Here is a 24072-nt window from a genome sequence, read left to right as displayed (position 1 = left end):
GCTGTTCAAAAGCAGTTCTAATGCTGTTATCATAAAATTAAATTAATTGATTGTTTGATAACTGAGTGATTAGTGTGTTTTCATGTTTAAACACTAGATGGTGCTGCAGTGTAATCTGCATTAGGATAAAATCAATAATTATACTGTATGAGATATAAACATAAAGTTGTGTATGTAAATAAAGAGATTCATAAGAATTTTGATCATTTACTGTAAATGCGACTTTGAGCAACACAACCATCAAACTCTTTTGAACAGTAGCATAAACACATATATAATATGAATTAACATAAACCTGACAAAATGCAAATTAGCAAAAAACTTTGTCTAATGTGAATGCCGTTGACACATTATAACATGATGTAGATATAGCATAAAGACAAAGCATAAAGTGTGCGTAAATTGCAATCAAAACGCCAGCTTTCTCAGGCGAATTAAAAGATTCTTGTGCTAGGATTGTAAAATCAGTCAGTGTAGTTGGTGTTTTGATAAAATCATCAATTTAATCTAATCTCGTTGCCTAATCAAGGCCAAACCCAGCTAACAGAAAAAAGTTCTAAGAACGTTCCCTGAAAGTTCTTTACGTTCCCAAAAACGTTCTGCCAACGTTAAAAGTGTCCAGTTTTCTTGACGTTCTAAGAACGTTTTTGTGTTGTCTCAACGTTAGAGGAATGTTACATTTTACCATTTTTAAACGTTATGACAATGTCATGTTTTAATGTTCACACAATGTTTAAAACAACAACTGTTTATTATATTGACTTGTTTAATTGTTATGTAAATGATAGAGAAACATTGCATTTTATTATATTTATTTTTTATATTTATATTATTTTATTATATTTATTATATATTATATATTTATTATATATTATATATCTATTATATATAAGTTTAGATGTTGATGTTTTGTTTCATTTTAAGTCACCATTATTGTGATTAGTGTTCGTTTTAGTTGGGCTCTTGAGCCTTGTCGTTTGCTTGCTAGTTTTTTCCCTGGTTGTATTAACTTTTTGTTAATACACCACATTTGTTAAGAACATGTTAAGTTAGTAGTGTAATTCTGTGGTGTGGTGGCTGGCACACAATGGTAAAAAAATCATCCCCAATTAATTTACTAATCAAAAGTTCACTTTCCGTCAACAATGCAAATGAGATCCAGCGCCCTCACAGCAGCCCGTCACCAAAGAGTTCCAGAAACCTTGGACAAAAAACATCCGCTGCACAACCGGGACGCACAAACATCAAGAATCAGACCACGAATCTCAACCATGGTGACAATCAAATGAAAAACTTCATGCTGCAATGCATGCTGGGTATTAACAAATTACAAATCTCATTCAGGACTCCCAGCATGCACTGCAGCATGGATAAATAATGATTTTTTTTTCCAATTTTCTTTGTCACCATGGTTGAGATTCATAGTCTGATTCTTGATGTTTGTGCGTCCCAATTATACAGCAGATATTTTTTGTCCAAAGTTTCTTAAACTCCTTAATGACAAACTGCTGTGAAAGTGCTGGATCTCATTTACATTATTGACAGAAAATAAACTTTTGATTAGCAAATTAATTAGGGATGATTTTTTTTCCATTATGTACCAACCACCACACCACAGAATTACACTACTAACTTAACATGTTCATAACAAATGTGGTGTATTAACAAAAAGTTAACACAACCAGGGAAAAAACTAGCAAGCAAAAGACAAGGCTCAAGAGCCCAACTAAAACGAACACTAATCACAATAATGGTGACTTAAAATGAAACAAAACATCAACATCTAAACTTATATATAATAGATATAATATATAATAAATATATAATATATAATAAATATAATAAAATAATATAAATATAAAAAATAAATATAATAAAATGCAATGTTTCTCTATCATTTACATAACAATTAAACAAGTCAATATAATAAACAGTTGTTGTTTTAAACATTGTGTGAACATTAAAACATGACATTGTCATAACGTTTAAAAATGGTAAAATGTAACATTCCTCTAACGTTGAGACAACACAAAAACGTTCTTAGAACGTCAAGAAAACTGGACACTTTTAACGTTGGCAGAACGTTTTTGGGAACGTAAAGAACTTTCAGGGAACGTTCTTAGAACTTTTTTCTGTTAGCTGGGAACGCAGAATTTTATAAATACCGAGGTCCATGTATGTAGGCTATTTTTTCTCGAGCAAAAAAATCTTATTTTCCTGCTCTACATATATTTATTTTAATTAATCAGAAAACTAAATTAATTAACAAACTGAGCAATCTGAACAAACACAATTCTCACTTACATGTTCTCTTTTTAAGACCTGTCAAATCGATCGGCAATTATTCAAATATATTTTTGTTTACACATATTTAAGTTAACAAGAGTTATAAAAATAAAAAATAACCTACAGAAAACGTTCGGGAAAGATTCTATTTGGGTTATTATTATAAATATAACCTACAGGGAATGTTTCCAGAACGTTCTTATTTGGTATCCAAAAAAATAACCAAATGGGAAACATATGTGAACTTTAGGGGACGTTCTGTGTTTGCTGGGTTGGTAGCATCGGTGCGGCTCCGGAACAACAAAGAAACACAACCGAGAGAATTTAAGTATTTCATTTGTTACATTTAAGTATTTTTACAGCAAAATGATGACCATTTTCGTGTTTGCATTATTTGTGTGCGGTGTGTTTGATTTTCTTACTTTTTCTCACTTTAGTTTTACTTTCGTTTTAGCAGTATTCGCACTTAATTCAAGCCTAAAATAAAGTCAGTAATCAGGAATGAAATATGACAGGAAAATAAAACATAGCAAAGGATCCGTGTACCTTCGGATAATTCGTTTATTCGTTTTTGTCTTCAAACCTGACCAACGAATAAACCGCTCATTTATAACGGTCCGTACCGTTTGGTCAATGGCGTAAGTTTAAAAAAATAGTCTTCAGAGCCACATTGTCGAAGGATGATTAGGGCGACATTTTGAAGTAAAAAAAATAGTATTTCCGTTAAAATAAAACAACTTTTAGTGCTATTTAGCACAATTTTTTCTCCAGCACTTTTTATAAATTAAATGCAAGCAGACACTATACGAACAAACCACAAAATATGTCCACCCTGTCCATAGACAAATTCAATTTTTCATGACAGGGTGGACATTTTTAGCTAAAGTTAGCATTTAATGAACACATGATGTAGCCGCTGTTAGCCGAGTGGTTCATTGTTAAAGCTGACTGCACTGTTTAATAAATATTTTTTGATTTTCTGCAAAGTTTTATGTTAATTAATATTTCATAATGACAGGGTGGACATGTTGTAAACACCCAATTACACAATTTGATGAAAATAAGGAAAAATCAGTGTAGATACTTACTGTGTGTGCAGCAGATGTTTATCTAATTAAAGAAAATTGTATAAAATGGGAAAACAAGAGACTTATCATTGTACTTGATTGTGCTTAAAGGTTTGGCCATTTATAATTAAATCTCAGAATTTCATTATTTTGGATTATATTCATGATGACTAGTGATTCTGATGAGGACAGCAAATGGCACTTTATAGTGAAATTGACCCTCTTATTATGGGATGTTCTTGCCTGTACAGAGAATGTTTTATTAATAAAATGTTTGCTGAATTTGGTGTTTTCACTGTATAAATCCATTAGGACATATTTAGCGTTTTCTTTCAGGGTCTAAGCACATCTCCCTCATATTGTTTTAAAATTAACACTGGTATGTAATGTGGTATCTGCTTTGCAGATGTGCTTGTTTATATTACCAAAACACACTAATGTAAAACTATGACATTATTCTCAAAATATGTCGACTTTATTCTTTATTGTAACTTTATTTATTGTTGACTTTATTCTTGATTATGACTTTATTCCCATAATGTACATATTTTAACTTTATTCTTGAAAAACTACTAGTTAAATCTCGCATTACAATGACTTTAATCTCGAGATGTTTTTATTTTAGCTTTGACCCTAATCCTCCTTCCTAGTTTATTGCTGTGTAGCATTAATTATTTATTTAAATGAATGCTGATGTCTACAGGAATGTTTGTAATACTTGTTGTTTATTTCTTCAGGTGTGTTTGGTAGTAAGTTTGTGTCAGTGATGGAGGGAGATTCTGTCACTTTATCTGTCAGTCTCACTGAATCACAGATCAAAGAGGGAATCTCCTGGAAATTTGGACTTCGGGAAATCACCATAGCTGAAATCGAGGTTGGTGACAATAACATACGTTTATATGAAGAGAGAGTTGATGGAAGATTCAAAGGCAGAATGAAGCTGGATCACAGTGGATCTCTCACCATCACAAACATCAGAACCACAGACTCTGGACTTTATAAAGTGACTCAAACCAGCACAGACAACCAACTCAATGTATTCAATCTTACTGTTTATGGTGAGTAAAGAATAAAGTAAGTGGTGAATATCTGTGAATGTTAATGAGCTAAGCCAATGTTGCACTAACTTGTTTGTAGATTAACCGGTTGCTAAACATAATTATAAAATAAATATTTTATTTATGTTTAACTCTGACTTCAGTTGAAAGTGGTTGGAAGTGAAATATTTTAACTGGGGTATACTGTAAAAAATATTTTTTTTGGTTCCACTTATAAAGTAAGTTACCTTGTTGCTTTAAATTTTTGAGTTCTTTCAACTTAAAAATGTTAATTGACTAACGTTGCATTCAGACTGCAGAGACTAGCAGTAGCAGAGTGATGCAATCTCATTCGTTTCAATGGAAGCTTAGCGACTTCCTGCAACAGTGACCACTGGCGACCGGAGGGGGCGTGTCCAGTCACGCGACAAAGTTAAGAAAAGTTAAACTTTATGCAATTAATATGTGACTTTCGGGAGCTACCAATGAGAGCGAAGCAGTGGAGTTCCCATCATCTGTTTCTCATCAGTTACTGAAACAGACTGAACATGTTTGTTTATAACAACCAGATTTAGAAACGCCTCCTAATGACCTGACAAGAGAAAGAATGTAATGTGTATGAGGCATTTGGGGAGCTTCACATTTTTACAAATTAAGTAAATACATAAAAAACACAAGACACAGATGGAAATCAGTGGTTATATTGTCGTGGAATTTTAGCTGCATCAAATAATACTCACTAAGAGTGAAAGTCAATGATCACACAGACACACTGTCAACAGAATTTTCTTTGTCTGAATTTAATATATTCTATAGAATAGGCTCTACTCCCTGGTGCCAGAAGTTTAATCCGAGAGCCCCGTTTACAAGGTTAAGCACATATTTATAGTAAGATACTGAAAAACACAGTCATCCCATCTCCGCCCATGATCCAAAGATGTCATCTAGTTCCAGCGTCACTTAGAAAATAAACCTTCAATTTATCAATGACTAAGAAACATATCAGTTGAAGCACATCTGGTCAAATAGAAGAAATTATTTTTTTTTAGTGAGGCTCTACCGTTTACTGAGTTTTTTCACTTGTTCATCATTTGTTACTTATCTCATTCACTAGCCTCCCTTTATCTGATCTGGTAGGACTTTGCATAATGTCCTAGTCTTTGGACATTTTACTACTGAACAGATGGAAGAACAGAAATCTTTCACTAGAACAGAAGAACAGGGTTTTGCATTTAACAATTATAAGTTCATAAACTATAATTAAAATAAAAATAAAAAAATCTTCTACTACAATATGTAAATACATGTTAATTGTTTGGTTGAAATTATTGCTAAGGACAATTCAGTGTTTCCTGGATATTGGTAGGGACATGTCTAGCATCCCTCGTCACTATAGAGGATTTTCTTTTTCCGGGTGGATCATCAAGACTATTGGTCATCCTAGTTGTCAGTCATTCTGGTGATATGTTTACGTACGGCAGAGAAAGGCCTCTGAAGAAAAAAACAAAACCAGAATGTTTTTGGAGAATATTTCACACAGGTTGGGCTTCCCACTGATGAGAATTAGTTGCGAAGTTTCTACTTGACAGGTAAAGTTTGCTATTTGGAGAAATGCATTTAAAATCACTGCTAGTAAAAGTTGTAAGCTATGTTGATGTAGGAATACATAGTGTGAAGCGTCAGAATATGAATACCCAAGCTTATCTCTTAACCCCTGATTAAATAGGAACAGTGTGAAAAGCATGTGACGACTTGCCCCAAACTGACACGTTTGCTAATGTTGGCTAAATATCACGGTTATCTCAATATAGCACATCAGCTATTGTCTTCTCTATTTTGTGCAAAATAAATGTTTTTAAATTAATTCAAAGTTGTATTGCATAAAATGTAAAGTTCAATTTTTTTACCTTTATGCCAAAAAAATATGAAAATTGTGCTTCTATCAGATTGGAGCAATCTTGACCACATGTGAACACGAAGTTGACTATAAAATAAGTCGTTACACAAAGTGGCTATTTGATTTTTGGGATAGTGCCTCTAGTGTTGGAGTTATGAAGAGTGTTACAACTTACCCGTGTGACATCTTACCCCACTCTCCCCTACTATGTACAGGGTTTACAAATGCATATGAATACTGTATATAGTAAATTCTTTTTTTAAATGAATGCAGATGGCTATAGGAATGTTTGTAATACTTGATGTTTATGTTTCAGGTGTGTTTGGCAGTGAGTTTGTGTCAGTGATGGAGGGAGATTCTGTCACTTTATCTGTCAATCTCACTGAAACACAGAGAAAAGAGGGAATCTACTGGAAGTTTGGACCTAATAAAACTTCTATAGCTAAAATGAATGAATATAAAACTACTATATATAATGATAGACTTGATGGAAGATTTAAAAACAGACTTCATCTAAACAATCAGACTGGATCTCTCACCATCACAAACATCAGAACCACACACACTGGACTTTATCATTTAACCACCAAGAGTCAAGATGAACCTCTCAAGATATTTAACATCACTGTCTATGGTGAGTAAAGAAACACACACACATTTTTTAATAAAAACTGTTATGATAGTACCGAGCCCCTAAGGTGACATAGGAGTAAAAAAAATCTAAAGTTTAGTTTCATGTGCTCATATGAAACTTTTGCGTGCTCACGCGAAACCTTCATGTGCATAATTTTTTTTAAGTTTAGTTTTGCGTGCGCATGTTATAGTTTCAGTAATTTTTTCTCCATGTCCCCTTAGGGCAGTGCTTCTCAATTATTTTCTGTCACGCCCCCCCTAGGAAGAAGTAAACATTTCGCGCCCCCCCCAACTCTCCGCTGTGACTGTAAATAGTATAGTTTGTCTATAAAATTGCACATCTGCAAAACATTGTATCCTTATTAACATTAAAGAAAACACAAAAAAAGAAATATTGATCAGCTTACAACAAAGAATAACTTTATTAACATTGTTTTTTAGTCTGTAACAAAAAAACTTAAAAATGCATCAATTTGCCTGAAATAAAAAAAAATCAATCCTTATTTAAAGTATAATATTTTTTGACCATTTGATACTGAAAAATTAAATTAAATATAATCAATAAATAATAATAAAAAACTCAAGCGGCTTATCAGCGTGATTGGGGTGTAATGTCTTTAAGTGACGATGCAAAAAAAATCACTTCCTGAAAAAATATTTTCCCCGGGGTCTCGCGCGCCCCCCCTGGTGTCGCTTCGAGCCCCCCCTGGGGGTCCCGCCCCACTATTTGAGAAGCACTGCCTTAGGGGCTCCATATGATAGTTATTTTAACTATGAATAGTTTTTAGTCAAAAAAGAAAGACCGGACCCCTCGAAGCTTGTGAATCTTTTCTCCCCAAACAATTTTCAGGTAGCCTACAGTTAAACTGGTTGCAAAGCTGGGGAGTTTTTGACTGAATTACTAATTTAGCACGAATTTGGTTAAATTACCCAACATTAGTTTCCATTGTCTTTGATCAAAGGCGAGTCCAGGAATCGTAAAATCAAAATGATAAAAACATTGTTTTTTTACCGCATGCATCGGATCTGGCTCTTCCAACACACTCTGTGTGGTAGATGACATCAGAGTAACGCAAGAGGGATTTGAAATCAAACTTCTCCTTTCCCGAATATTCCCTGCGGTACTTTGATGTCAAGTGCGTTTCAGTTCTTTCAGTGCTGTGTGAAGTTGAGTACACCTAAAAACTAGAGACAGCTATGAACTCCTGGCAGAGAACGTCCCTGTCTTTGCCTCATCTGTTGTTTTTATATAGGAGTAATATTTTACTTTTTAGTGTGAGAAACACAAGGTGTGAACTGGTTGAAATGCGTTTGAGAGCCCTGATCTTGCATCTAATGTTCTAGAGAGGTTAATAGATGTGCATGTGAGCTGGGGATCGACCAAGTTGTACAGCTGGTGGCGCTGGGCCTCAGTTTGGTGGCACCAGTCACTCACTGGGTGTGTAAAAAAACAAAAAAATAAACACTAAACTCCCAGGAATGATGATGTTAATGTGACAGAGGTCAAAGTGCTGCATACTAAGTGCTCTTCATGTTTTCTTTAAAACAATTGCATCCTAATGACAAAAGCGTGCTCAGGCTCAGATCGCTTAAAGTACATTGTGAGTGTGTGCTTCTCGGGCAGTAGGGAGGGGGAACAATCGTGCTCAGACACGGTTTGGTTGGGTTAGGGGGCGTGCACACCAAAGCTTTTATGCCCACGGCCGGCACATGTTTTCAATTGTTTCGCCGTGTTTTTCAAATAAGCCAGCAGCTAGCGATTTTCTTCCATGCTGAAAACCCCCGCCCAGCGGCTTTTCTGTGCTCAGCGCTGAGCGCCGAGAGTTGAAAAATTTACAACTTTGGATGAAAAGCTGCTCCGCTCATCAATGTCAGTGTTCACGTGGCCGTCCAATCACAGTGGAGAAGGGGCAGGACAAGTATCACAGCACCTAACCGTCTCACAGCTGACGTATCAGAGCTACCAAATCGCTTAGCTGAAGAAAGCTGGCACTCAGCTGAAAAACAGCTGGCATTCAGCGTTTTCCAGTCGTTTTTAGACGCGTTTAAAAGTTTTGGTGTGCACAACCTCTAGTTATTAAATGAGTGTGCTCTTTGAGAGCTTTTATACATGATGACAAAGGGGATACAAACAATGGAAACTTGTTAGGACCTCCTACAGGAGATTGGTCTACCCTGAGAAATTATGTTTTTTTGTTTTTTACACTGATCAGTTTCTGTTGGCCATACAAACATCTGTGTGAGGCATTTGCTTCACATCTTTACAGACACATTTGTTAATTATATCAGGGCACAGTTACACATCAGACATCAACTACACAAAAGAAATTGACACAAAATTCTTCACTGTGAACAGTGTTATAATATTCAGCAGAATCAACCCTTACATGATAATTTTTCATTTATCTTTTTTGTGATTCTGTTTATTCCTGATAGATCCAACAACCCAGCTAACAGAAAAAAGTTCTAAGAACGTTCCCTGAAAGTTCTTTACGTTCCCAAAAACGTTCTGCCAACGTTAAAAGTGTCCAGTTTTCTTGACGTTCTAAGAACGTTTTTGTGTTGTCTCAACGTTGGAGGAATGTTGCATTTTGCCATTTTTGGACGTTGTGGCAGTGTCGTGTTTTGGTGTTCACGCGATGTTTGGAACAGCGGCTGTTTATTGTGTTGACTTGTATGATCGTTGTGTAAATGATAGAGAAACATTGCATTTTATTATATTTATTTTTTATATTTATATTATTAAGTGTGCTTGCAAAAGCACACTTATTGTTCTTCTTAAGTTTTATTATTATTATTTTTCCCGGGTAGATTTTTTTGGCCAGCTCTAGCGCCTAGACCGTTTGACGCAGAGACACCGTTCAAACTTTAAAATGTTCGGGCAGTACCGGTGTAAGTTGCTTGAGAAGATGAAGTCACAGATCCATGTCGTTCGGCCGCCATATTGGAGAGAACACAAAACCTTAAAAAAGTTTCACAGGTCACAAATTTTGTCCAAACTTCATGAAATTTCACGTACGCGATCCTTGGACCGAGCCTCACAAAAGTTACCAGAAGGATTTTTGATTTTCGGAAGCGTTTGCGCGCCACAGCCCAAACTAAATGTGCGTCAACGCCGCCAAAACAGGAAGTAGTTCAAATCTCAATATGTCTGTAACATTTATTAACCAAAATGTTTATATGAACTCTTTACTCCAATGTGAAGATACCCAAGATAAAAAAACATTGCAGAAACATGTCTATATTATGTTATTTTCACTTTAAAATGTCCAATTAAAACCTGTGTAAAAAATAAAAAATGTCATTAGCCTTTACCAGTAGAGGGCAGCCTTTACGTTCAAACGTGTTTTTTAGACAGAATGTAAAGATAGCGGCAGCCATCTTTAGAAGCTAAGCTAACAGGCTATTGCTCCGTGGAAAAGTTTGAATAACAATGGCGGGATGTAGTTTTAATGTTAAAATGGCAAAATGGAATTTAAAAGAGCTGTCGGGTGAGAATCGGGTGTTCCTTTAAGAGCCACAATACAGCGAAGAGCTGAGGAAGAGAAAGCAGAGAAACCCGGAGAAGAGGCGACAGCCTCAGACTCTGCTGCGAGCCCGTGGAGGACTCAGTAACCTCGGCTGCCACTCAAGCTTCGTATCGTATATGGACAGATTCCTGGATACATATTTTTAGAATCGTAAACTTCATCTTATTCACTATACAGTATGCGGTTTCGGACGCAAAACTGCAAATGGATTTTATATTCTGAATGCTTGAATCAACGCGAGCTCTCTGGAGAACGTGCATTTTCACATACAGGTAGGAATTAAATGATTCAGACATATTTTAATCCCTTTCTTTTATTTCAGTGATATATGGCACGACAAGTTTAATTCCCTTTTTCATCAATGTAATACATTGTAAACGTATTAGTTTGTAAAGACGTCAGTTTCGCGTCCTCGGGTAGCAGTGATCGTTTGGCATCGGTATTTTAATTAAGTGTGCTTGCAAAAGCACACTTATTGTTCTTCTTAAGTTTTATTATTCTTATTATTAAGTGTGCTTGCAAAAGCACACTTATTGTTCTTCTTAAGTTTTATTATTCTTATTATTATTATTAAGTGTGCTTGCAAAAGCACACTTATTGTTCTTCTTAAGTTTTATTATTTTTATTATTTTTCCCGGGTAGATTTTTTTGGCCAGCTCTAGCGACTAGACCGCTTGACACAGAGACACCGTTCAAACTTTAAAATGTTCGGGCAGTACCGGTGTAAGTTGCTTGAGAAGATGAAGTCACAGATCGATGTCGTTCTTCCGCCATATTGGATAGAACACAAAACCTTAAAAAAGTTTCACAGGTCACAAATTTTGTCCAAACTTCACGAAAATCGACGTACAAGATCCTTGGACCAAGCCTCACAAAAGTTACTAGAAGGATTTTTGATTTTCGGAAGCGTTTGCCCGTCACAGCCCAAACTAAATGTGCGTCAACGCCGCCAAAACAAGAAGTAGTTTATATGTCAGGAACGCTTTCACGTATTGGAACCAAACTTTGTACATGAATTTAAGTCTCTAATGTGAGGATGCACAACATCAAAAGAAAAAAAAAATTCTAAAATTTTACGCCGCCAAACAGGAAGTAGTTTATATCTCAGGGATGCTTTCATGTATTGAAACCAAACTTTGTACATGAATTTGGGTCTCCAATGTGAGGATGCACAACATCAAAAGAAAAAAAAAATTCCCAAAAATTTTACGCCGCCAAACAGGAAGTAGTTTATATCTCAGGAACGCTTTCACATATTGAAACCAAACTTTGTACATGAATTTGGGTCTCCAATGTGAGGATGCACAACATCAAAAGAAAAAAAATTTTTCTACAATTTTACGCCGCCAAACAGGAAGTAGTTTATATCTCAGCAACGCTTTCATGTATTGAAACCAAACTTTGTACATGAATTTGGGTCTCCAATGTGAGGATGCACAACATCAAATGAAAAAAAAAATTCTAAAATTTTACGCCGCCAAACAGGAAGTAGTTTATATCTCAGGAACGCTTTAACGTATTGAGACCAAACTTTGTACATGAACTTAAGTCTCCAATGTGAGGATGCACAACATCAAAAGAACACATTTTTTTCTACAATTTTACGCCGCCAAACAGGAAGTAGTTTATACCTCAGGAACGCTTTTACGTATTGAAACCAAACTTTGAACATGAACTTGGGACTCCAATGTGAGGATGCACATACTAAATCGGCGGCACCAGAGCAAGCACACTTTTGCAGTTCCTCCGGAAATGCATTTTCTAGTTATTATTATTATTCCCGGGTAGATTTTTTGTGTCAGCTCTAGCGACCAGACCGTTTGACGCAGAGACACCGTTCAAACTTTAAAATGTTCGGGCAGTACCGGTGTAAGTTGCTTGAGAGGATGAAGTCACAGATCCATGTCGTTCGGCCGCCATATTGGAGAGAACACAAAACCTTAAAAAAGTTTCACAGGTCACAAATTTTGTCCAAACTTCATGAAATTCCACGTACGCGATCCTTGGACCGAGCCTCACAAAAGTTACTAGAAGGATTTTTGATTTTCGGAAGCGTTTGCGCGCCACAGCCCAAACTAAATGTGCGTCAACGCCGCCAAAACAGGAAGTAGTTCAAATCTCAATATGTCTGTAACATTTATTAACCAAAAATTTTATATGAACTCTTTACTCCAATGTGAAGATGCCCAAGATAAAAAAACATTGCAGTAACATGTCTATATTATGTTATTTTCACTTTAAAATGTCCAATTAAAACCTGTGTAAAAAATAAAAAATGTCATTAGCCTTTACCAGTAGAGGGCAGCCTTTACGTTCAAACGTGTTTTTTAGACAGAATGTAAAGATAGCGGCAGCCATCTTTAGAAGCTAAGCTAACAGGCTATTGCTCCGTGGAAAAGTTTGAATAACAATGGCGAGATGTATTTTTAAGGTTTAAATGGCAAAATGGAATAGAGAAGAGCTGTTGAGAGAATCAAGTGTTCCTTTAAGAGCCATAATACAGCGAAGAGCTGAGGAAGAGAAAGCAGAGAAGCCCGGACAAGAGGCGGCAGCCTCAGACTCTGCTGCGAGCCCATGGAGGACTCGGTAACCTCGGCTGCCACCCAAGCTTCGTATCGTATATGGACAGATTCCTGGATACATATTTTTAGAATCGTAAACTTCATCTTATTCACTATACAGTATGCGGTTTCGGACGCAAAACTGCAAATGGATTTTATATTCTGAGTGCTTGAATCAACGCAAGCTCTCTGGAGAACGTGCATTTTCACATACAGGTAGGAATTATATGATTCAGACATATTTTAATCCCTTTCTTTTATTTCAGTGATATATGGCACGACAAGTTTAATTCCCTTTTTCATCAATGTAATACATTGTAAACGTATTAGTTTGTAAAGATGTCAGTTTCGCGTCCTCGCGTAGAAGTGATCGTTTGGCATCGGTATTTTAATGAATTACGAAATTTGTATTTTATTTTTAAATTGCTATCTTGTGTTTCTGGCGCATTCGCGGATTAATGACTCATTTGAGTCGTTTTCATTACAAAGTGTTGCAAATAAATGAGTCTTTTGAGTCGACTCTTTACAAAGCGAATGGGCCAAATGTTTTAAAGTGGTTCGCGAATCAGTTTGAATGAATTGTTCAGATCGCTTCAAACACGGAATCGTCCGAAGCTGTTTTACTCGTAACCTATGTAGAAACACGCAGAATATAACCAGTGTTGGGTGACGTGGAAATGAATTTACCAATCTTTTAACTAAAAGCAAAACTTCACACATGTACCCGCCATTACATACGCGCGACCGCCGACCTGTTCGTCGTCAGACACAGTTAAACGCGTGCAACCTCCAGAAACACTGTAGCACAGATTGAAGAAAATCCATCGATGATTGACGTCTGATTCGCTGTTTAATGTACTGTATGATGTAAGTGATTCTCACAAAACACACGTGACATGACAACGTAAGAAAACATGAGTTTTGTCTAAGTGTAAACTGTCAAAGTCCTCAGACCATTTTAGGAGATTCCAACTTTATACATATACAAAACTGTTGTCAGTTTACTTGTCTGATATTTCAGCTACAAGCTACATCAACATTGAGACTAAATTTAATTTGTTAATTTGAAATGCTTGTCTATTCTGTGCTTGTATTCTTTTTCTGTACTGTTGGTGTATGTTGCAGTTTTACACATACTGTAGAAATGCCCTTCATAAGTGTTTGTTGTGGAGTCAAGAAATGTCTAAACATTAAAAGATGAACATGAGACAAAAGTACAGAATCTGTCACATTATTTTTTTTAATGGGCACTGAGCTGTGCCCTGATTGTTTACACATGAAAAGCATAAAATATGTAGGATCAGTTTGATTCACTTATGTGCATTTGTGTACAATACACATAAGTCAGCATTTAATGCTGTTGTTCTTTGTTGTTAAAGCATGTATGTGTTGAAACATAAACAAAGGTTAATAAAATGTGACATTCTAAACTTCTGGCATACTGATATTTATCTTACCAATTTCTGGTCTCCACATCAAACAGAAAAATCTTGTCTTTATTGTTCTGATACTTATGGAGGCCACTGTGTGTGTGCGTGTGTGTGTGTGTGTGCGCGTGTGTGTGCATATATCTAGATTTATTTTTTCATGAGTAACTAGTAACTCGCTACTTGAGTATTATTTTCATTGCATACTTTTTACTTCTACTTGAGTAATTATTTATTTAGTTACTTTTACTTTAACTTCAGTAAAGTTTTTGGCTACTCTTTCCACCTCTGTTAAAATCTTCATGAATCTAGGCTGAGTTTGCCACGTTGAAGCCTAAATAATCAGACAGATAGTAAGTTAATCGCCCATCGCTCACAGCCCAGCACCTGCATCACTGCATGCGTATCGCGCTGACAAACATACACCTGATTTTACTGCCCTGACGAAATCTAAAAGTATAATTTCTCTTATTAGAAGCTAGCCTAATGTTTGCCAGCTATTAAAATGGCGGTTATAGTTTAAATAGAGGTCGTGAAATAATTAGCATTGACAAAAAACTGCATAAAACAATGTTATATTCCATATTATAAACTTTTGGTTATGTGTACTTAAGTGAGTAAATAAGTTAACCGCAAAAACTAAATGTGCGTCGACGCCGCCAAAACAGGAAGTAGTTTATCTCAGGAACGCTTTCACGTATTGAAACCAAACTTTGTACATGAACTTGGGACTCCAATGTGAGGATGCACAAACTAAATCGGCGGCACCAGAGCAAGCACACTTTTGCAGTTCGTCCCGAAATGCATTTTCTAGTTATTATTATTCCCGGGTAGATTTTTTGTGTCAGCTCTAGCGACCAGACCGTTTGACGCAGAGACACCGTTCAAACTTTAAAATGTTCGGGCAGTACCGGTGTAAGTTGCTTGAGAGGATGAAGTCACAGATCCATGTCGTTCGGCCGCCATATTGGAAAGAACACAAAACCTTAAAAAAGTTTCACAGGTCACAAATTTTGTCCAAACTTCATGAAATTCCACGTACGCGATCCTTGGACCGAGCCTCACAAAAGTTACTAGAAGGATTTTTGATTTTCGGAAGCGTTTGCGCGCCACAGCCCAAACTAAATGTGCGTCAACGCCGCCAAAACAGGAAGTAGTTCAAATCTCAATATGTCTGTAACATTTATTAACCAAAAATTTTATATGAACTCTTTACTCCAATGTGAAGATGCCCAAGATAAAAAAACATTGCAGTAACATGTCTATATTATGTTATTTTCACTTTAAAATGTCCAATTAAAACCTGTGTAAAAAATAAAAATGTCATTAGCCTTTACCAGTAGAGGGCAGCGTTTACGTTCAAACGTGTTTTTTAGACAGAATGTAAAGATAGCGGCAGCCATCTTTAGAAGCTAAGCTAACAGGCTATTGCTCCGTGGAAAAGTTTGAATAACAATGGCGGGATGTAGTTTTAATGTTAAAATGGCAAAATGGAATTTAAAAGAGCTGTCGGGTGAGAATCGGGTGTTCCTTTAAGAGCCACAATACAGCGAAGAGCTGAGGAAGAGAAAGTAGAGAACCCCGGAGAAGAGGGACAGCCTCAGACTCTGCTGCGAGCCCGTGGAGGACTCAGTAACATCGGCTGCCACTCAAGCTTCGTATCGTATATGGACAGATTCCTGGATACATATTTTTACAATCGTAAACTTCATCTTATTCACTATACAGTATGCGGTTTCGGACGCAAAACTGCAAATGGATTTTATATTCTGAGTGCTTGAATCAACGCAAGCTCTCTGGAGAACGTGCATTTTCACATACAGGTAGGAATTATATGATTCAGACATATTTTAATCCCTTTCTTTTATTTCAGTGATATATGGCACGACAAGTTTAATTCCCTTTTTCATCAATGTAATACATTGTAAACGTATTAGTTTGTAAAGACGTCAGTTTCGCGTCCTCGCGTAGAAGTGATCGTTTGGCATCGGTATTTTAATGAATTACGAAATTTGTATTTTATTTTTAAATTGCTATCTTGTGTTTCTGGCGCATTCGCGGATTAATGACTCATTTGAGTCGTTTTCATTACAAAGTGTTGCAAATAAATGAGTCTTTTGAGTCGACTCTTTACAAAGCGAATGGGCCAAATGTTTTAAAGTGGTTTGCGAATCAGTTTGAATGAATTGTTCAGATCGCTTCAAACACGGAATCGTCCGAAGCTGTTTTACTCGTAACCTATGTAGAAACACGCAGAATATAACCAGTGTTGGGTGACGTGGAAATGAATTTACCAATCTTTTAACTAAAAGCAAAACTTCACACATGTACCCGCCATTACATACGCGCGACCGCCGACCTGTTCGTCGTCAGACACAGTTAAACGCGTGCAACCTCCAGAAACACTGTAGCACAGATTGAAGAAAATCCATCGATGATTGACGTCTGATTCGCTGTTTAATGTACTGTATGATGTAAGTGATTCTCACAAAACACACGTGACATGACAACGTAAGAAAACATGAGTTTTGTTTTAGTGTAAACTGTCAAAGTCCTCAGACCATTTTAGGAGATTCCAACTTTATACATATACAAAACTGTTGTCAGTTTACTTGTCTGATATTTCAGCTACAAGCTACATCAACATTGAGACTAAATTTAATTTGTTAATTCGAAATGCTTGTCTATTCTGTGCTTGTATTCTTTTTCTGTACTGTTGGTGTATGTTGCAGTTTTACACATACTGTAGAAATGCCCTTCATAAGTGTTTGTTGTGGAGTCAAGAAATGTCTAAACATTAAAAGATGAACATGAGACAAAAGTACAGAATCTGTCACATTATTTTTTTTAATGGGCACTGAGCTGTGTCCTGATTGTTTACACATGAAAAGCATAAAATATGTAGGATCAGTTTGATTCACTTATGTGCATTTGTGTACAATACACATAAGTCAGCATTTAATGCTGTTGTTCTTTGTTGTTAAAGCATGTATGTGTTGAAACATAAACAAAGGTTAATAAAATGTGACATTCTAAACTTCTGGCATACTGATATTTATCTTACCAATTTCTGGTCTCCACATCAAACAGAAAAATCTTGTCTTTATTGTTCTGATACTTATGGAGGGCACTGTGTGTGTGCGTGTGTGTGTGTGTGTGCGCGTGTGTGTGCATATATCTAGATTTATTTTTTCATGAGTAACTAGTAACTCGCTACTTGAGTATTATTTTCATTGCATACTTTTTACTTCTACTTGAGTAATTATTTATTTAGTTACTTTTACTTTAACTTCAGTAAAGTTTTTGGCTACTCTTTCCACCTCTGTTAAAATCTTCATGAATCTAGGCTGAGTTTGCCACGTTGAAGCCTAAATAATCAGACAGATAGTAAGTTAATCGCCCATCGCTCACAGCCCAGCACCTGCATCACTGCATGCGTATCGCGCTGACAAACATACACCTGATTTTACTGCCCTGACGAAATCTAAAAGTATAATTTCTCTTATTAGAAGCTAGCCTAATGTTTGCCAGCTATTAAAATGGCGGTTATAGTTTAAATAGAGGTCGTGAAATAATTAGCATTGACAAAAAACTGCATAAAACAATGTTATATTCCATATTATAAACTTTTGGTTATGTGTACTTAAGTGAGTAAATAAGTTAACCGCAAAAACTAAATGTGCGTCGACGCCGCCAAAACAGGAAGTAGTTTATCTCAGGAACGCTTTCACGTATTGAAACCAAACTTTGTACATGAACTTGGGACTCCAATGTGAGGATGCACAAACTAAATCGGCGGCACCAGAGCAAGCACACTTTTGCAGTTCGTCCCGAAATGCATTTTCTATTATTATTATTATTCCCGGGTAGATTTTTTGTGTCAGCTCTAGCGACCAGACCGTTTGACGCAGAGACACCGTTCAAACTTTAAAATGTTCGGGCAGTACCGGTGTAAGTTGCTTGAGAGGATGAAGTCACAGATCCATGTCGTTCGGCCGCCATATTGGAAAGAACACAAAACCTTTAAAAAGTTTCACAGGTCACAAATTTTGTCCAAACTTCATGAAATTCCACGTACGCGATCCTTGGACCGAGCCTCACAAAAGTTACTAGAAGGATTTTTGATTTTCGGAAGCGTTTGCGCGCCACAGCCCAAACTAAATGTGCGTCAACGCCGCCAAAACAGGAAGTAGTTCAAATCTCAATATGTCTGTAACATTTATTAACCAAAAATTTTATATGAACTCTTTACTCCAATGTGAAGATGCCCAAGATAAAAAAACATTGCAGTAACATGTCTATATTATGTTATTTTCACTTTAAAATGTCCAATTAAAACCTGTGTAAAAAATAAAAAATGTCATTAGCCTTTACCAGTAGAGGGCAGCCTTTACGTTCAAACGTGTTTTTTAGACAGAATGTAAAGATAGCGGCAGCCATCTTTAGAAGCTAAGCTAACAGGCTATTGCTCCGTGGAAAAGTTTGAATAACAATGGCGGGACAGATTCCTGGATACATATTTTTAGAATCATAAACTTCATCTTATTCACTATACAGTATGCGGTTTGGACGCAAAACTGCAAATGGATTTTATATTCTGAATGCTTGAATCAACGCGAGCTCTCTGGAGAACGTGCATTTTCACATACAGGTAGGAATTATATGATTCAGACATATTTTAATCCTTTTCTTTTATTTCAGTGATATATGGCACGACAAGTTTAATTCCCTTTTTCATCAATGTAATACATTGTAAACGTATTAGTTTCGCTCGCGTCAGTATCGCGTCCTCGCTCGCGTGATCGTTTGGCGTCGGCTCTATGACAGCTGCATGATTTAAATGATTGTGAATTGACGCGAAAAAGTGTCACTTTACCTTAAATCATGCATGTGACGCCAAGTGTATTTAAACAGTCAATGTATGACACATTTAAAAACACAGCTTTTGCCAGAAGACTGCGTATATGCCATTTACATGATCTTCAGGTAAGAAGATACATATATCTAAATCGTATGCTTAGCTACTGTTGAACGGGAACACGATTGATTGCATTATGCTGTCAATCACTGAGGGAAATATTTTCTTTTATCATTAATTTCACAGTCTGGGTCGACAGAGGCGCGGGCGCCGCAAAATCTTTATTTTTCAATCACTCCGCAAAGAGACTTAGATAACTCTGCTGATTTTGGACTTACATATATGATTTATACATCATTTAAAACTTTAAAGTGTCTAGTATTTTTTCTGTCCATTCCCATTAAAAACAGAATGTTGTGCTTTTCGCAAAATTAAGAAAATAAACATAATGCGGGTTTGCTCTCTCTCTTAGTGACGTCCTTTCAGAAACACGTCAGAAAAATGAGCTGTAACTTAACGAATTGTTTTCATAGAAACATAAGATAAATGTCTACATAATGCTTGGAATGTCTGCTTTTAAATTGTGTAAGTGAAATCGAAAACAAATATTGTACTTCGTTGTTAACTGTATTAAAAGAGGGAGATGTACCGTCTCTCATGTTACTGCATTATTTATAAAGAGCCACGCCCCGCTCCATTGAAGAGAAGAACAGAGATCATCCATATTCATTAGTCAACGCCACAACGAATGTTTTCTCTGTGCTTGCTCATACAGCAAAGGCTCAAATATTATGCGAGTCATCGTTCTCACAAAAGAATGCAATTTAAACGAGTAAGTTAATCGGCCATCGCTCACAGCCCAGCATCTGTCCTGCACCACTGTATGCATATCGCGCTGACAAACATACACGTGATTTTACTGCTCTGATGAAATCTAAAAGTATAATTTCTCTTATTAGAAGCTAGCTTAATGTTTGCCAGTTATTAAGATGGCGGTTGTAGTTTAAATAAAGGGTTGTGAAATAATAAGCTTTGACAAAAAACTGCATAAAACAATTTTATGTTCCATATTATAAACTTTTGGTTATGTGTACTTAAGTGAGTAGATATGGCTCTTATTTACACCTTTAAATGTAGAATAAGAATAGAACTCGGGTATCTTACAATGCACTTATGTTGTTATGCAGTTTTAAAATACAAAATACAAACATGTCTGGATGTAGATAAAGCCTACTTGGTCATATTACAATGCACAAGTTTTGTTGTATGCAGTTTGAAAATACATGTTTGTAGAAAAAGTATATTGTACAATGCACTTATTTTGTTGTTATGCAGTTTCAAAATACAACATGAGTATGTTTAAATGTATATGTCGTCATCATCACTGATATATCTCTGGCCCTCATGACAAACTAATTGAATAGCCCTGTCGTAGACGCTCAACACACAATCATATTCATAAATAGTAAAGAAATGAAACGATATTAGGCTATCAGTGCTGCTGTCGCTCTTTCCTATCGCTTATTTTAAAAATGAGCTTATGATCAATAAAATGCAGCTTATATCTGCTGCTTTTTGTGACGTGAACTCTGGCCTACATTAAAGGTGCAGTGTGTAATTTTTAGAAGGATCTCTTGACAGAAATGCAAAATAATATACAAAACTATATTATCAGGGGTGTATAAAGACCTTTCATATGGCTCTTATATGGCCGTTATGTTTTTATTACTTTAGAATGAGATGTTTTTATCTACATACACAGAGGGTCCCCTTACATGGAAGTCGGCATTTTGTGCCACCATGTTTCTACAGTCTTAATGGACAAACTCATGACATGTTTGTCCTGTGGTGGCTACCGTAGCTTCTCTATGCATTTCAAAAGCGAGGGGTGATGTGAACTGAGCTTTTGGTTGCAATTTGGAACCTCACCACTAGATGCCGCTAAAATTTACACACTGCACCTTTAAGTCTCATGTTTTTAAGATTATCTTAAGTACTAAAGGATTTTTGGTATATTATGTACAAAATTAGTGTGTAAAATATGGCACTTCAAAGGGATTGTTCACTCAAAAATTAAAATTATTTAAATTACAATTCTAAAAAAAATGTAATAAGAAAACACTGAGGGCTTGACATTAACTTTTTGAGGAACTTGTCCTTCGGACAAGTAAATTTGTGTTGCACTTGTCCATGCACAAAAGTCACTTGTCCGGGTAAAGTTTTATAATATAATGTATTTTTTGTGTTTTGATAATCAGTGGCAGAGCAAGGGATTTTTCATAGAGGAGTCGGACAACTAATTTTTTCTTACACTTGTCCTACAAAAAATCCACTTGTCCCGGACAAGTCTTAATGTCGAACCCTGAACATGTGCAGCACAGCCGTTATAGTTGGTTCTAGGCTAGCTAGCTATCCCTGTATTTACATAAAATGGTCTGTGCTAAGCCCCGGATGTCCTTAAATGCTGGAAGCACCCCTGGTTACAAGCCTGTATACATTTCTGTGTGTGTGTGTGTGTGTGTGTGTGTGTGTGTGTCAGGAATGCTTTCACGTATTGAAACCAAACTTTGTACATGAACTTGGGACTCCAATGCGAGGATGCACAAGATAAAAAACATTCTAAAATGTAACATTTCACAAATCACGTTAGTGACCGCACCAGAGCAAGCACACTTTTGCGGTTCCTCCGGAAGTGCATTTTCTAGTTAATTATGAAATTTGTATTTTATTTTTAAATTGCTATCTTGTGTTTCTGGCGCATTCGCGGATTAATGACTCATTTGAGTCGTTTTCATTACAAAGTGTTGCAAATAAATGAGTCTTTTGGGTAGACTCTTTACAAAGCGAATGGGCCAAATGTTTTAAAGTGGTTCGCGAATAAGTTTGAATGAATTGTTCAGATCGCTTCAAACACGGAATCGTCCGAAGCTGTTTTACTCGTAACCTATGTAGAAACACGCAGAATATAACCAGTGTTGGGTGACGTGGAAATGTATTTACCAATCTTTTAACTAAAAGCAAAACTTCACACATGTACCCGCCATTACATACGCGCGACCGCCGACCTGTTCTTCGTCAGACACAGTTAAACGCGTGCAACCTCCAGAAACACTGTAGCACAGATTGAAGAAAATCCATCGATGATTGACGTCTGATTCGCTGTTTAATGTACTGTATGATGTAAGTGATTCTCACAAAACACACGTGACATGACAACGTAAGAAAACATGAGTTTTGTCTAAGTGTAAACTGTCAATGTCCTCAGACCATCTTAGGAGATTCCAACTTTATACATATACAAAACTGTTGTCAGTTTACTTGTCTGATATTTCAGCTACAAGCTACATTTTTCTGTATACTGTTGGTGTATGTTGCAGTTTTACACATACTGTAGAAATGCCCTTCATAAGTATTCTTCTGTTTGCTGTGGAGTCAAGAAATGTCTAAACATTAAAAGATGAACATGAGACAAAAGTACAGAATCTGTCGCATTATTTTTTTTAATGGGCACTGAGCTGTGTCCTGATTGTTTACACATGAAAAGCATAAAATATGTAGGATCAGTTTGATTCACTTATGTGCATTTGTGTACAATACACATAAGTCAGCATTTAATGCTGTTGTTCTTTGTTGTTAAAGCATGTATGTGTTGAAACATAAACAAAGGTTAATAAAATGTGACATTCTAAACTTCTGGTATACTGATATTTATCTTACCAATTTCTGGTCTCCACATCAAACAGAAAAATCTTGTCTTTATTGTTCTGATACTTATGGAGGGCACTGTGTGTGTGCGTGTGTGTGTTTGTGTGTGTGTGTGTGTGTGTGTGTGTGTGCGTGTGTGTGTGTGTGTGTGTGTGTGTGCGTGTGTGTGCATATATCTAGATTTATTTTTTCATGAGTAACTAGTAACTCGCTACTTGAGTATTATTTTCATTGCATACTTTTTACTTCTACTTGAGTAATTATTTATTTAGTTACTTTTACTTTAACTTAAGTAAAGTTTTTGGCTACTCTTTCCACCTCTGTTAAAATCTTCATGAATCTAGGCTGAGTTTGCCACGTTGAAGCCTAAATAATCAGACAGATAGTAAGTTAATCGCCCATCGCTCACAGCCCAGCACCTGCATCACTGCATGTGTATCGCGCTGACAAACATACACCTGATTTTACTGCCCTGACGAAATCTAAAAGTATAATTTCTCTTATTAGAAGCTAGCCTAATGTTTGCCAGCTATTAAAATGGCGGTTATAGTTTAAATAGAGGTCGTGAAATAATTAGCATTGACAAAAAACTGCATAAAACAATGTTATATTCCATATTATAAACTTTTGGTTATGTGTACTTAAGTGAGTAAATAAGTTAACCGCAAAAACTAAATGTGCGTCGACGCCGCCAAAACAGGAAGTAGTTTATCTCAGGAACGCTTTCACGTATTGAAACCAAACTTTGTACATGAACTTGGGACTCCAATGTGAGGATGCACAAACTAAATCGGCGGCACCAGAGCAAGCACACTTTTGCAGTTCGTCCCGAAATGCATTTTCTAGTTTTATTATATTTATTATATATTATATATTTATTATATATTATATATCTATTATATATAAGTTTAGATGTTGATGTTTTGTTTCATTTTAAGTCACCATTATTGTGATTAGTGTTTGTTTTAGTTGGGCTCTTGAGCCTTGTCTTTTGCTTGCTAGTTTTTTCCCTGGTTGTGTTAACTTTTTGTTAATACACCACATTTGTTATGAACATGTTAAGTTAGTAGT

General features: G+C 36.1%; 2 protein-coding genes across 2 annotated transcripts in view; one reads left to right on the top strand and one right to left on the bottom strand.

Moving 5' to 3' along the window:
* LOC141359324 (uncharacterized) overlaps window positions 1–24072 on the bottom strand; it is a 564790-nt gene that overhangs the window by 91591 nt on the left and 449127 nt on the right. The gene's annotated exons all lie outside the window — the stretch shown is intronic.
* LOC129453004 (uncharacterized) lies at window positions 2432–6929 on the top strand. The gene is made up of 3 exons (XM_073862388.1): window positions 2432–2689; window positions 4091–4411; window positions 6604–6929. Exons 1-3 carry the CDS (start codon window positions 2653–2655, stop codon window positions 6927–6929), a joined length of 684 nt encoding a protein of 227 aa, XP_073718489.1. The 5' UTR covers window positions 2432–2652.

The sequence above is a fragment of the Misgurnus anguillicaudatus genome, chromosome 23, assembly GCF_027580225.2.
Source record: "Misgurnus anguillicaudatus chromosome 23, ASM2758022v2, whole genome shotgun sequence".
Classification (NCBI taxonomy): Eukaryota; Metazoa; Chordata; class Actinopteri; order Cypriniformes; family Cobitidae; genus Misgurnus; species Misgurnus anguillicaudatus.
Note: the sequence above shows the minus strand (reverse complement) of the source record. Positions and strands in the feature narration are given on the sequence as shown.

Coding starts and splice junctions, on each gene's coding strand:
- LOC129453004 (XM_073862388.1), top strand. CDS start 2,653: ATGATGACCATTTTCGTGTTTGCATTATTTGTGTGCG. Junction 2,690..4,090: donor GTTTGCATTATTTGTGTGCG/GTGTGTTTGATT, acceptor TTATTTCTTCAG/GTGTGTTTGGTAGTAAGTTT. Junction 4,412..6,603: donor ATTCAATCTTACTGTTTATG/GTGAGTAAAGAA, acceptor TTTATGTTTCAG/GTGTGTTTGGCAGTGAGTTT.